The sequence below is a fragment of the Dasypus novemcinctus genome, chromosome 18 (genome assembly GCF_030445035.2).
Source record: "Dasypus novemcinctus isolate mDasNov1 chromosome 18, mDasNov1.1.hap2, whole genome shotgun sequence".
Taxonomy (NCBI): Eukaryota; Metazoa; Chordata; class Mammalia; order Cingulata; family Dasypodidae; genus Dasypus; species Dasypus novemcinctus.
This window is the reverse complement of record NC_080690.1, coordinates 34,078,473-34,093,929: the sequence shown is the minus strand read 5'-3', so window position 1 is coordinate 34,093,929 and position 15,457 is coordinate 34,078,473. Positions and strand designations below refer to the sequence as shown.

The window sequence follows — 15,457 nt, the reverse complement described above, 5'->3', positions numbered from 1 at the left end:
ATTTGGGAGCTGCTCAGCTCAGCTGGATTGTTCAGGCTCAAGGTCTCATGAGGCTATAGACACCTTAAGGCTCAAGTCAGGAAGGATCCACTTCCACACTCACTCATGTGGCTGCTGAGAAGTCTGATGTCCTCTCTGGCTTTTGGCTGGAGACATCTTTTCCTCGTCATGTGGGCCTCTCCTCTGGGCTGTTCACAACATGGTGGCTTGCTTCCCCTAGAGTGAGCAAGGGATCTGAGAAATGGAAACCACAGTCTTTTTTTTATAACTTTTATAATTGCTAAAATTGAGTCACTAAATACAGCCTACACTCTCAAAGAGAGCAAATTACATAAGGGCTTGACTTCCAGGAGGTGGGGGCCGGGGGGGCCATCCTAGTATCAGTACCATTCTGGTCTTGTCTGTGTCTGCCCTTGTACCCTCCGACAGTCTCTCAACACAGCAGCCAGAGTGATACTATTAAAGCACAAGTTAGACCATGTTGCTCTTCTGCTCAAAACCTTCTAGTGGCACTTGCCTCACTTAGAATGAAAGCCAGTCTTCCCCATGACCTCTGAGTCTCTGTATGACCTAGTCTTGTTGCCTCCCTGAGCTTATCCTGTACTCTTCTCCCCTTTACCCTGGCCGAATAGCCTCCTTGCTGTTCTTTGAACAAGCATGAGGGCTCCTTCTGCCTCCAGTTTACTGTACTTGCTGCTGCTTCTACCTCAAATGTTTTTTCCCCAGGTATCTGCATGGCTGTCTCTCTTACTTCCTTCAAATATTTACCCTATGTTACCTCCGTGAGGCCTTCCACAAGCCAGTTATCTGAACTCTAAGCTCCCCACTCAACTCTTCCTATATCGTCTTTGCTTGCTTTATTTTTCTTTTTCGTGATTCCTCCCACCAGCTATAGGGTGGTTTATGTCTTTACCTTATCTGTTTTCTTATCTCTCACATTGAAATATAAACTTCATGAAGGTAAGGGTTTTGTTTTGTTTATTCCTACATCTCCAGTCCCTAGAAGAATGCCTGTAACATAGTAGATGCTTAGGAAATGTTTGTTAAGTGAATGACTTAACTATAGCTAACTTTGTGCTAACTGAAGTACAGGGATATGTTGAAACAGCTTGGTTTTTAAAAATAGACTTTGTCTTAATTGCCAGTGCTAATTGACTGGTAGTAATAAGTTGAGGATTTTCTCATCATTTAGAAAATTAATTAAAAAAAAGGGCGGGGGCACTGGGTATAGCTTAGTGGCTGAGTGCCTCCTTCCCGTGTATGAGGTCCCGGCTTCAGTCACCAGTACCTCCTAAAAATAAGAAATAAGGCAACATAGGTATATAATTCAAGAATTAAAGCCCCATATTCCCAACTACCCCATTCTCTGTTTGCTACCTCCAAAGGTAATCACCGTTATTAGTTGCTTGTGAATATTTCTAGTGTTTCTTTATACAAATATATGTATATGAGATTGTATATTGTAATTCCCCTTTCTTGTTACATAAATGTTAGGTAACTATGTGCCCTGCTCTGCATCTTGCCTTTCCCCCTTATTATATCCTAGAGAGCTTTCCCAGGAGGGATTTTGAGGCTGCATCTTGTGATCTGTAGGGAAGAGTGCCATGATTCATTAGCGATGTCTGTCATTGTTCCAGAAGCAGCTGTGGCTTGCCACCCATTTACCACCCCTGTAGGGGTTGGAGAGAACAGCCCTGGGGCTCATGTCCTAATTTCAGTACTGACTAGTTCTGACACTACTTTGCCTAAATTATTTAACCCTGGAGACCCTCAGTTTCTTTACTGGTGAAATGGGATTATTGGGAAGATTAGTGATAATGTAAATAAAGCATCTGACCCATAATAACCATTCCTTACTGTGTATTTTTTTATAAATTGGGTTTTTGCGTATTTTATTTCTTTCAATTCTATTTATTTACTTATTACTTATACATACATACATACACGCACACACGCTTACATTCATACATACGTACGTACATACATGCGTACTGGGAGCCGGGGATTGAACCTGGGACCTTGTATGTGGGAAGCCAGCACTCAACCACTGAGCCACATAGGCTTCCCTTTTTCATTTTTTTTGTTTGTTGTTTTTTTTTTTGTTTTATCAGGAGGCACTGGGAACTGAACCTGGGCCCTCCCCTGTGGGAAGCAGGAGCTCAATTGCTTGAGCCACATCTGCTCCCCCTTACTTTGTTTTTAAAAAATATAGTTTCAGTTAATTTGGAGGTGAAGATTAAAAATTATATTACATCTTCAATTTGGGTTTTCAAGTAATATTACCAATGCTTCCTGACAAGTCTTTTTCCCAGCAGCTCTGTTTCATGAATAGCGAGCATTCTTTTCCCACATCAAGATAGGGAAAACTGATACTTTCTCGACATTCACTCTATTAAAGTCTGGGTCAGGGATGGGTAGCTAGGTAACTTGTACATCCCATGTCTATAAATCTGCCCCTGATTTAAAAACCAGTTTTTCTATTAAATTTGCCCCAAAATAAACAAGTGCTGAAGTTATGTGTCTTAGGAAATTGCCTATTAATAACCCTATTCCATGTTTCCTAGTGAAATTGTATCTCAAGCTAAATCAGAATCTTTGGGAAGGAAGGATTAATATATAAAATCCTTGCCTAGCCTAATGTTTCTTTCTAATTTCTTTGTGAAACTGGGCAAATAGCTACAACAGCTTATCGTTTTATAAACTTGATTTTTTTAAAAATGGTGTTAATAGGTTATAGTCTGTATTGGGATTTGGAAGTAATTAAAAATTGCTAATGAGATCTTCTTTCTTAATCGCTCTCCTTTTAAAAATAGCCTAGTTTATTTAGTAGACTCTTACCTGACCTTAGGAGTCCCCTTGGAAGAAAGTTATCAATGCTTTAGCTATTCTCTGTTTTGACACCTGGCAGAGTGAACAGCTTTTCTGTAAAAGCTGAGAACTGGTACAAATGGTTCTTTCTTTAGATTATCCAGGGAATTGCCCTTTTCTGAAATCTTATAAATTTGGTTTGTTGGTTTTTTTTTAACTTTTCTCCTGAAGTGCTATTTTCACATATATGCAGAAAAGTGCACAAGTCATAAGTATATAGCTCAATGAATTATCACACAGAACACATGTATGGAACCCAGCACCCAGATAAAGAAATAGAACAAAACTGGCATTCCCTTGTGTCCCTTTGCAATTGCCACCCCCTTCACATACACACAAAGGATGCATTATTCTGACTTTGAGCATCATAGATCCATCTTGCCTGTTTTTTAACTTTATGTAAATGAAGTCATACAATATGTACTTTCTTATTTCTGGCTTCATTTCTTAACATTCTGTATATTTTTGCATGTAGTGGTAAGGTTATTCATTCTCATGGCTGTACAGTATTTCATTATGTGAATAACTACAATCTGTTTTTCCATTCTAGTGTTGATGGACATTTGGGTAGTTTCCAGTTCTTGGCTTTTATAAATAGTGCTATTGTGAGCATTCTTGTATGTGTTCTTTGGTGAACATATGTTTGCTTTTCTGTGGGGTACACCTAAAAGGGGAATTGCTAGGTCTAGGGTATGCATATGTTCAGTTTTGGTAGATACTGAGAAACGGTTTTCCATAATGGCTGTCCAATGCACCCTCCCACCAGCAGGATGTGAGAATTCCAGTTTCATATCCTCATCACACTTGGTATTTTCTGTCTTTTTTAATTTAGCCATTCTGGTGGGTATATGGAACCATGTGTTTTTTACAGACTTTTCCATATAATTTCTTTCAAAATGATGGAAAGGTGCTATTATTTCCTCTTGGACAGGCACTTTCTCCACCCTCTTTACAGGAGACCACATAGTGTGAAGGCGAGAAGACAGGTGTTAGAATTCAGCAGGCCTGGCTTTCCTCATTTTAGAATGCCTCTCTTACAGAACTGTCGAAAGGAATGTAGATGACATGTTTATTGCCTAGCCCAGAGCCTGGCATAGAATGCACACTCATCAGTATCTGTGGTAGATGGTATTATTTAGCAGGCTACAGATAATTAACTTTAACCATTTAAGATGGGTCTTTCCCTTTTTAGTGTTTCCCCTGATTTATAAGATATCACTAGAAATGAAAAAAGCTTTGGGCAAATGGAAGAAATGATTAAAGAAGTATGATCGAGATCTAAAGTATTCTTCTCTGAATACCTTGTTATCAGGAATAAAATTTTTGGAATCTGAAGAGTCATTAGGAAGGAGCCTTCAGATCATTTTTAGCTGAACTTACCTTTGAAGGAAAATGTCCAAATTTGTATAATTTTAATATAAAAAGGGACTCAAGGCTTTTTTTCTTATTTTAATTTAAGGACAAATGAGCTAAGATATGATGGTTCCTGAAACATTTTCCCCCCAAGCCTTCCTATAACAGAAAAACAAGGGGACACTGGTAATATCTGTTCCTAGCAAGTTTTAATAAAAGAATTGATACTTCAGCAGCATAAAGTCAGTTTGGGAAATTGATTTCCTTAAGATACCATTGAAGAAAGATACAATTCCTAGTGGAAGGTAGGCAATTTGAAGGGTTGTGGTCTGAATGAAAGTGATGTGCTTTGAAGCAGGAAAGAAACTCCTGGCTTCGAACCTTGTGACCCAGGCCTTGTGTTGGTGAGTGGGAGGCAGAGCCCCTCCAGCCCACCCCTGGGCTGCGCTGTGTGCACAAGTGTTACTTCAGCAATGTTGGCAATCCTTAACGTATCTTAGCCAGCTTTAAAACACCGGTTAAAGGGGGTGGGGGTGGGGGGTGGACAGTGGGGTATGTGGAAACCTCTTATGTTTTTTAACGTAACATTTTGGTGATCTATTTTTTTGTTTTAAAAGACAATTTTTAAAAAACACTAGGTAAAGATAAATTTAACTTCAGTGTAGTCCTAGTTGCCATCTGTGCATTAGACATTCTATCAGTGTTCCCTTAAGTCCATCTGGGAAAGGACTTCACCTTGTAAGCATCGGGCTGGCTAGAGAAGCTCAACTGTAGCTTAATAATGATAGAAAAGGATGGTAGTATTCTATACTGTGGTATGTGTTCAGTGTATGTGGAACAAAGCCTTTCATTTTGATAATACCATTATAATACCATATATTAATACCATATATCATCAATTCCCAGTCACACATCTTTTCCACATTTTAACATCTCTGAAATCAGGATATGTCTTTAATTCAGTACTGTATCATAGTTTCATTGACAGCAGTTTTTCTTTCCCAGTGGTACATAAAATAACATAATGTCTTAACAATAGATGGTGTACTCAAGTCAATGAAATAAAATAAAATATAGATTGTCAGAGTTTGAGTTTGAAAACCTCAGACCAGATTCCAAACTGCATTTTGTGGCTCCCTGACAGTTTTCTGGGGTTGAGAGGGTGGCTGATCTGCATGGGCCTGTTTCATAGTTGGAGTTTGAGTGGGATTGCAAATACAGAAAGGGCTCTGCAGCTCTTTCAGAAAGAGCTTAGAAAAAATAGAACTTATCAGGCCTTTCATTTTCTTGTCATGATAGATCTCAAGTAGTTCACAAACACTTCCTTCTGACACTTTATTCAGATGATAGAGGGATATAGATCCATGTGTGAAAACAGTGCTGTTCTTCTCCCCACACTAAAGGCAACTGCTGTCAGTGGTGCACACCCGTCCACTTCTCTCTTAAGTATTGATGAGAACCTTCATGCATATATGCATATCTTATCAATGTGTTTTCAAATTATTCTATAAATGATATCATCCTATTTATTAGGTCCTATAATTTAGCATTACATTTTATTTATTTGTTTGTTGCATAATACATTTTAGAGCTGTTTCTAGGTTAGTTTATATAGGTTTCTGTCATATTTTAGTGGCAGTAATAGTGGGCCTAGGTATTCTTCTTGCTTTACCCATGAGAAAAGAGGCTCCAGAGAAGTTAGATGTTATTACCCACATCATTAGTTGGGTAGCATCTAGAACCCAGGTCTTCTGGTTCCCAGTGGGTTTATCCCTCATGTCCTGGGCTTCTGTGTACAGATTTTATAGCCAGCTGTTGTAAATCGCTTTCGATCCATAAGCCAAAACGTTCCTCCCAGAAATTAAATTCTCTTCCTTCTGTACTGCCATCTTATATATTTTTTAAATTATACACTTGTTTTGCTAGGAGTGCTAGGTGCATTTCATTTCCCATAACTAGAATGTAAACTCCTTGGGAAAAGAGTTTTCTTCATCTCTGGATTTGCTTTGCACAATTGTAGGTGCTTAATAAAAGTTTGTAAAACTGAAAGAGAAACATTACAGCCCCCTTTTGCCACTCTCCAACCATGTCCTACCTGTTTCAGAATGTTCTCTGAGGATGGCTGTTTTGGGGACACCATCTACCCTGAGAAGACCTTTCTCATGTCTGTGCTTCCAGAGGCTGCTATTTCTCCACGTATCTCCAGCCTCCTGGGTGAGCCCCTGCTCTCCTCTCCAGCCTTACCCTCCAGTCTTCACTGCCTATCTGGTCTCTGTTTCCCTGTCCTGTTTGCTGCCCACTATGGCTTGATCAAGCCCCAGTGCAGAGCAACCTGGAGGTAGAAGGAGTTTAAAACAGTGTTCCCATGCAGCCTGCTGGCAACCGCTTTCCCAGCCTTTAAGCAGCCCCTTGCTTTGATATTCCAACTGAATGTTTGCTCGGTCCTCTGCTCAGGAATGTGCCGATGGATAATCCACTTTGTGTGTGGTGAAACAGACGTGGCTAAGGGCAAATGAAGGAGAAGTACTTTTGAAAACAAGAACATCAGGCAAAATTAATTTAAATGGAAATTGAAAGGCTGAAAAGCAACTACTTTTTAAATGGATTATTTTTAAAATTGGGTTTTTAGTACTGGAAAATATTTCTCAAGGCTCTTCAAGTATATTTAGCTGACACAACCGTGTCCTAGCAGAAATGCTTTAGTGTTATTCCCCCTTTCATTCTTTTATTTACGCCCCCCTTCCCCGCCAAACACACACATACTAGTTTCCTGGAAGTAACAGGCTCATTGCTCTGTTCTTTAAAAAACTGGGATCTTCAGCTTCCAAGTTATTCTGTTCCAGAAAGGTGCTGTCTTATAAAATAGTCCTCAATTAATTGTTACTGAGAATACTCAGAATTAGTCCAGAAGTAGAAAATACACTGGTGGTGGTGATGGTGGTGGTTCTTTTCAAACAAGGAATGCGTGCTTCATTGTAGAAAAAAGATGAGGATTTTTAGCCAGCCCAAAGTAAAATAGTTTAGATCATATTTCTGTAACATCCATTTCTAACAATGTTGTTAAACATAGGATTTGTTCCTATGTTCATTTTGCTTTATTTTTGTTTATAAAAGTAATAATAACAGCATTTATTAAGTGTCGGCCATGTGCTGGGCACTGTGCTGAACCCTTCTACTGACTCCTCACAACAATTAAATTCTCCCCATTTAATCTTCATCATAAACCTATGTTGTGGGCACCTACACTATTGCCATTTTACACCTGAAGAAGCTGAGGCTCAGAAAAAGTAATGTGTTCAAGATTACATGCCAGGATTTCTTTCCTCTCCGCCTTTGTCCTGTGATGTGTGTCCTTGGGATATTGCTCGGGCTGCCCTGGAACACACTTTAGAGTGGTGGCTAAGGGTGCAAAGTGTGACACCAGAGTGTGGATCGAAACCACAGCTCCACCGCTTCCTGTCGGAGTGACCTTGGGCAAGTTGCTTCACATTTCTGTGTGCCTTGTTGTCTTCATCTGTAAAATGGGGATAATAAGAGTACCTATCTCATAGGATTATTGGGACATGGAAACTAAGACAGTGCTTGCCACATAATTAAGTGCCCAATAAGTGTAGTTTTCAGTAATTCTGTGAGTGTTTCAGTTAAGAATGCCTTCAGTTGTAACACAAAACCAGCCTTTGAATGGCTGGAGTGGAGGGTTATTTTTCTCAAGTAACAAGAAGCCTGGAAGTGCAGAGAATATTGGCCTTAGTTCAGTTGGTGCAGAGTGCCCTTCAGGCCCAAAGCCTTTCTGTCTTTGTATACCACCATCCTTAGCACAGAACTTACTGTAGGTTCACAGGATGGCTGCTGTGGCTCTATACATCACACTTGCATTTAAAGCATAAAGAAGGAGAAAAGACTGAAAGGCTACGCCCTTTATGAGGAAAAGCAGAAGCTGTCCCCAAAACGTGCAAGCAGACTTGTTTTTTCATCTCATTGACTAGAACTAGGGCACATGGCCATTCCTAGCTGCAGTAGAGACTTGGAAAAGGACATAGTCAGTGGGTTGTAGGGGCCAATTCTTAACGCCCTATTGTTAAATTTTCAGGAAATTTACAATCTAGTTGATATGACCTTGGATAACTTAAAATTTGCTACAGTAGGAGTATTTACACCAGCCAACATTACACCTCAGGAGCCTGTTGGTGAACATTTACCAGCATGCCTTTGGGTATATTTAGCTCTGTAATGCTAGCATCTCTAATGAAAGGGGGCAGGGACTGGAAGTGAGAGGTAGGGACTGGGAGTAGCCCTCCGGTCAACCAGCCAGCAACACCTACCAAGGTCAGTAAACTGTTTATGGCTCTATTAGTACCGATGGTGGCAGGAACTTGGAGCTGAGGAGGACCTCCTGAGATGGTCTAGGACAGCCCCCTTCATTTGACTGACAGGAACCTGAGGCTCCAAGAGAATGTGCTTTGCCCAAGACCCCAAAGCCAGGGGCTGAAGTGACCCTCCTGGAACCCAGGTGTCCAAACAGTCCAGTGTTGTTTCTCTAGAACCTGCAAGTGTATAACCCACCTTTCTGCCTCTCGACCCTCTCTCTCCCCTCCCCGTCCCCAGTGCATGCTCCTTTTACCACCTCTGGTAGTGCTGGGAAGTTTTGCTGCTATCTTCCATTGGTTTCTCAGGAAGCCTCCTTTAAACTGCTTTGTTTAGATTTTAGATAACAGTGCATTGATTTTTAATGAGTTAAGCTTAAAGAATTTGATCTTTGCTAAGCACAGCACAAAGAAATTTAAGAATACACCTAATAAGCATTATTTTGTTTACCCTAAGGGATAACAAAAGAATAGCTTTTGTCTCTCTACACCTAAGAAGCATTATTTTGTTTACACTAAGGGATAACAAAAAAAATAGCTTTTGTCTCTCTAGTGAAAAACTAATAATGAACTTTTTCATATATTTGTGTCTAACTCTTCCCATCAGATGGTAAACTCTTTGGGGATAGGCACTGTGGCTTGTTTGCATTCCTTGGGGATGAATTGCACATGGCTTTGTATGGGCAGGCACTTAAATATTTACTGAATTAATATGTGACTCCCCAACTTGGACTAGTTTCATGTCCTCAGATGCCAAAAATCAAGCAGCAGCTGTCATTTGAGTGTGGTCTCCAAATTGGAAATATCTGAATCCTGGTGTTGTGACACTGTTAACTCCATTCGCCCAGCTACCTGGAATGATCGATGGTAACAGGAGCCCCACACGTGAAAACGATGGCCTCACTGGTGTGAAAAATGGGGAAGGAGTTTGAAGTGGAGGATGTTAGGGATTGAAACTTAATCTTGGAAATGTGTGCATTTCTAAAACAGTTATTGTGGCATTTCCAGAAACAGTCATTGTGGCTTGTATGTTTTAGTTATGCAAGTCCCAGGCCTGCTCTCTTACGTGTACATGGTAAGGGAGTTGCATTTTATTGAAACTCTTGAAATCATCTTGTTTAAGTCTGACTAGGAAACAGTGTCCCAACAGTTTTGTTTAAGACAAGGATATGTTCGTGATTTTTTTTTCTTTAGATGACTACTGTTCTTAACCAGTTCTGAATGTGTCTTTATTGGCAGCCCAGTTACATCAGTGATCTGGGGCCCCCTGGACGCAGCTCCCTGGACAGCGTCGAGATGGCCTATGCCCGGCAGGTGAGTGTGCTCTCAGGAAGATTTAATCTAGGAACAACTTTTGCGAGCCCTCCGGGGAACAAAAGGGAACAAAAACTTCATATGAAAGTCAAGCCCTGAAGCAAGCTGGTTATTGAAAGAAGTTCAGAGGACTGGTTAATATTTTACTTCAGAGGAGTGAGTTCTATCAAATAGGATGGTCGAATGCCTCTGTTTTGATTTGGGAAATTGAGATCTGCCCGCTACACTGACCAGAACCTCTCATTTTGCATTTTGGCAATGGCCCATGTTCCCTGGAGCCTTGAGTGACTGCACTGCTTAGCAAATGGAGTTCTGTATTAACTGAATTACCTGGTAACTGACTGATACTATCAGAAATCCTTCTTTCACCCCTTGTTGTGGAGAGAAATTTTCTAAGTGCTTTTCTGTCTTGGTAAGCACAGTGCATTCAGTGTTACTTAATATCATTATTGTCTTGGAGAAACTCGTGGGATTTTGGGGTTCGTGGTTCTGGTCATATATCATGCCCACACAGAAGTATGGACGTGGATGGAGATGCTCTGAGGAAAGCTGGGCTCTTCTCGATGAAACTGCCCTGAGGACTGTATGTACTCAAGATTAATTCTGAATAAAGCAGTGCCAGCCAACTATGTATTTTACTGTCTTTTGCCACTTCTCCCCACAAAGTATCCAGAAGGGAGAACATATCTGTTTTTTATATTGAGGGTGGTGGATTTCCATCCCCTGAAGATTGCCCTGCAACAGCAGTAGCCAAAGAATATCTGCGCAGTCATCACTAACTCCCATGGTCCTTGGGGGGAGCACTTTAGTACCACTTGTGACCCTCAACATTTCCCATTTCCTTCCTTCCCTCCAACCTGGAGTGGGGTGATTGGAGGCAAAACAGATGGCAGCTGGAGCAGGGGGCAGTGAGAAACTGTTACACTCTGTACTCTTTAGCACAAGTCTCCAGCTTCAGCTGCCAATTAATTAGCAAATGGAGTTCTGCATTAACTGAATTGCCTGCTGGGCTGATGGTATTATCAGAAATCCCTTTCAACCCTTGTTGCTGGAGAGAAATTTTCTAAATGCTTTTTTGAAGTCTCTCCCTTTGGTATACCAGTCCTACTGCATACTCTAGACAGCTGAAGCCAGCCTCAGCAGCTTCCCCACAGATAAGTCCCCCTCCAGCCACTCCCTCATGTCCTGCTCCTGGGCCTTCGTTCATTTCCCTCTGCTCCAGTTTTTAGATCTCTTTCTTCCCTACTCCCCATCCATATCTACATCCTTTAAATTTTACCTTCATTATATCTCTGACTCCCTCCATTGCCACTGTCACCACCCAGAGTTCAGGCCTAATTAAATTGTAAGCGTCTTAGGAGAGAAATGAAGTATCTTATGCATTAGTAAGGACCGAACTTCATAAAATCAATGTTTTATAGCATTAGGACAATATAATGTCATGTTACATGGCTCTCTTCTCCCCCTGAAAGTGAATATATCCTGTGTTGAACACTGTTCCTAGCGAAAGAAGGGCCCTTAATTAATGCTCATAGCCTGAATAAAATAAACACCACCTTATAGTTTAAAAACCATTTTATTTAATCTTTGTGATAGCCCTGCAAGTTGCATGATATTGTCTCCCATTTAAAGTAGAGGAGACTAAGGTTTGCCTTTTTCAGTACTTGGTGGAGCAAGTACTTCAAATATAAAGTAAAATCTTCCACAAGAGTAGATTAGGGGAAGCGGACTTGGCCCAGTGGTTAAGGTGTCCGCCTACCACATGGGAGGTCTGCGGTTCAAACCCCGGGCCTCCTTGTCCCTTGTGGAGCTGGCCCATGTGCAGTGCTGATGCACGTAAGGAGTGCCATGCTGCACAGGGGTGTCCCCCATGTAGGGGTGTCCCCTGCATAGGGGAGCCCCATGCACAAGGAATGTGCCCCATAAGGAGAGCCGCCCCACATGAAAGAGAAAGTGCAGCCTGCTCAGGGATGGCACCGCACACACGGAGAGCTGACACAGCAAGATGACACAACAAAAAGAGACAGATTCCCGGTGCTGCTGCTAAGGATGGAAGCGGTCACAGGAGAACACACAGCAAATGGACACAGAGAGCAGACAACTTGCGGGGGGAGGGTAAGAAAGAAATAAAAAATAAATCTTTTAAAAAAAAAGAGTAGATTCTTACCATCATGATTTTAGTTCCTTTAAAATAAAATCCAAAGGAATAGTGGTTTTCTCATATACTAAGCATCCCATAGTTCCTTTTTATTGAGAAAATTTTACGTCAAAAACAAAGATTCTTTCCAGATTTACAGCAACTGCTATTCTAACACATATGGAGGGCTGTGATCTGATACTCCAGACTCAATCTATGAGGCCTGGAACAGGGGCCATTCAGTTTTTTCCCAGAAAGCTTTCCAAACTTTCCTGGGTTGTTGGGGAGCAGCAGTGGGAGTCCTTCCATTGTCCCAAATTCCCCTTTGGTTCTTGTTTGCTGGGACTAAGGCTTTGCTGGACAGATAAGTGGCAGAACTGCTCATGGCACTCATCCCCCAGGACCAGCCGGTTCCTATTCTTTCGGAGCTGGGCACATCTGGGGTAGCACTAAGCTAGAGGGGAAAGCCTAGGTGTATTGCCCTCCAGGCAGGGCGGGGAGCTAGGCTACTCTGAGCAAGTCAAGGTAGAAGGAAGTTTCTGCTGATCTGTTGGCCTCCAAAATGCCTTCAGAGGTTTTATATGCTTTTTTTTTTTTTAAGATTTATTTATTTATTTAATGCCCCCGGTTGTCTGTTCTCTGTGTCCATTTGCTGTGTCTTGTTTCTTTGTCTGCTTCTGTTGTCGTCAGCGGCACGGGAAGTGTGGACGGCGCCATTCCTGGGCAGGCTGCACTTTTCTTTAGCGCTGGGCGGCTCTCCTTACGGGTGCACTCCTTGCGCGCATCAGCACTGCACATGGGCCAGCTCCACACGGGTCAAGGAGGCCCGGGGTTTGAACTGCGGACCTCCCATGTGGTAGACGGACGCCCTAACCACTGGGCCAAGTCCGTTTCCCGTCTTCAGAGGTTTTAAAAAGAAAAAGTTAAAATAGCAATTGTGCTGTCCACTTTGCTCTTCATCATTTCAGATTTATATCTATAACGAGAAGATTGTAAACGGGCACCTGCAGCCTAACCTTGTGGACCTCTGTGCTGCGGTTGCAGAACTGGATGATAAGGTACCATCCTGGAGCTGCCCAAGTAGCAGCATGGGGCCCAGTGTTCAGATGGGGTTAGGCGTTTGCCTATGTGGCTGAAGGAGAAGAGGGACTGTTCTGTGGAGCGTAATATTAACTATTCTTCAGAGTTTCATTTTAAATCATTTTGTGGTAGTTTTTGATGAGGCACTCTGTATGTTTTTAATGAATCTTCAGAAGGCCCAGCCATCATCAATTAATGGTCACAAGCGTTCTCCTCCAGTCGTATTTGCTTTGAAGTCCTGTCGGCTCTGGCTCACTGTCCGTTTCCCTTCCTTAGACACAGATTAATGGGTTCTGTAATGAGAGCTGAATTGTAAAGGCCCCCTTCGAATGATGCTAGTTATGTTCTTCTCTAAGGTCCCATCTTTTCCCCCTCCCTCTGCTCCTATCCCTGGCCAGTTTTCTCCCCATAGGAGGAGAAAGATGGCTGAATGGGTGGGTGTTCAGGAGAAAGGGGGAAAGGAGGGAAGGATATTGCAGAGCCAAGTCCCCATACATGGATTTGTGTGTGTGTGTCTTTTCAAAAATGCATCTAGTTTCACTTATTTATGTATTTATTTAAAAAGTAAAATATAAAGCTATGCAAACAAGTCTAAAGAAGAAACTAAGAATTCGCCAGTCATCCTACCACTGAGAAAGAATCACGTTTTGCTGGATATTCTACAGTTTTAACTTTTGAGAGAGACAATGAAAACATGATATTCTCTTTTCCTTTGGAAAAAGTAAACCTGCTTTTTCTCCAATTGGTGCTATCTTCCAAGTATTCTTAACTGTAGAATATTGCCAAGGATTTGAAGAACACATTTAAAGAGAGATTTACAGCTAGCAGGATTCTGGGAGAGGGAGTCCCAGCTGTGCGGTGGTACCGCAAAGGAAGGAACGCCTCTCCTTTCCTGGGAGGGGTCTTTTGAGGGCAGTGAGTGGGAAAGAAAATGGGAGGTTGTGACGCTCACAAAATGGGGTAAGAGCAGTGGCTGTGGAGAGTCTCTGGGAGGACAAAACCTGTATTATTTAGGTTCGACTCTTATTTTAAGCTTTAAGCAACTCAAATGACCTTGTAAGGACTGAAATGCAGCTACTTGAGTTTAAGCTCCTAGAGCTTTGGGTGATTATAAATGTATTCACTCTCTTATAAGGGATAACCCACTGAGATTCAGTGTTCTTGTTGCTTTTATGTGGTCTTAATTATGTAGGTGGTTATGTCAGACCTGGAATAGTAATTGATTTGAACACCAACTGGGGGGGCATGGGGGTGGCACTCATTGGCAGTGGAACTGTGGCAGCAGGCAGGGGCTGAGGTGCACTGTCCATCCTGAGCTCATGCCTGAGGGTCTTAGAAGACATTAAACTCACCCCCCTCCTCATCCTGCCTGCCTTTGAGATCAGAGAGCCACAAAGAACCACGCAATGTCTCTAGCCCTGCAGCATTGTAACATGCCATGTCACTTATGTGCAGAACATCTCTGACATGTGGACCATGGTAAAACAAATGACAGACGTGTTGTTGGTGCCGGTGACTGATGTCCTGAAGAGCCGTAGCAGTGTGGAGGTGTGCATGGAGTTTGTCAGGCAGGCCCTGGGGTACCTCGAGCAGAGGTAAGGCAGCAACAGCCCAGAGGGGCTGACTTACAAGGCCCTGCAGTCAGCCATTTCTCACGTCTGTGTAATCCGTGGACTAAGTGCTGTGTATACCGAGCTGGTATAATTTAAACAAGAGGGGTAAACATTTCTCGAGCACAACTTTCTTCAGTGGTATAAAGTCATACTTACAAAATCATGGTAAGTGGTAGTGCTAGTAGACTTCTTTTTCTCTCTTTCTCCACTCTCTGTCCCTTTATACGGAGACGTGGTTGTTAGGCCCATCAGTGCCTTAGGTCAGAATCCTATTTCCTGATGTGGTTCAGCCATTACTCCTTAGACCCTTTTGTTTTCTCATAATGTTCTAACTTTTATAACTAACCCCAGTAATGTTACTGCCTTCAAACCATAAGAAGGCTCCTTCACTCTTTATTTTCCTTCTAGCACTACTCGGTTAATCCCTTTGAGTCTGGGTCCTTCCCAGCTGCTAATTCCCGTGATTTGTGCCTGGGTTTCTTTGCCACCTCCTCACTAATCAGAGTTGGTTGCTGAGGGATTTGTGTCTGGGCCCTTGTGTCCTGACTATTGTCCCCTTCATTAGTAGGGCCCGTGCCATTCATTCCTCCCTGCGGCCTCTCCTTCTAGCTCTGAATGCGCCGGCAGGGGTTGTCATGAGTGTGCAACAGACCCTCTTTATTTCAGAGACAAGATGCTGGGTCTCTCCCTGCTGGCTCGAGAAAAGAAAGCCAAGTTGAATACATTTG

At 42.2% G+C, this 15,457-nt stretch overlaps 1 protein-coding gene across 14 annotated transcripts in view; it reads left to right on the top strand.

Annotated features, from left to right (window-relative positions):
- NUP93 (nucleoporin 93) overlaps nt 1-15,457 on the top strand; it is a 172,292-nt gene that overhangs the window by 138,713 nt on the left and 18,122 nt on the right. For 13 of the 14 annotated variants that reach the window (XM_004456555.4, XM_012524444.4, XM_023588259.3 and 10 more), the window contains 3 exons: nt 9,825-9,899; nt 13,005-13,094; nt 14,572-14,711. In XM_004456555.4, coding sequence (XP_004456612.2) covers nt 9,825-9,899; nt 13,005-13,094; nt 14,572-14,711 — 305 coding nt within the window. Of the gene's footprint in view, nt 1-6,325; nt 6,436-9,824; nt 9,900-13,004; nt 13,095-14,571; nt 14,712-15,457 lie in introns of all 14 variants that reach the window. The other variant, XM_058279994.2, reaches the window with a different exon arrangement.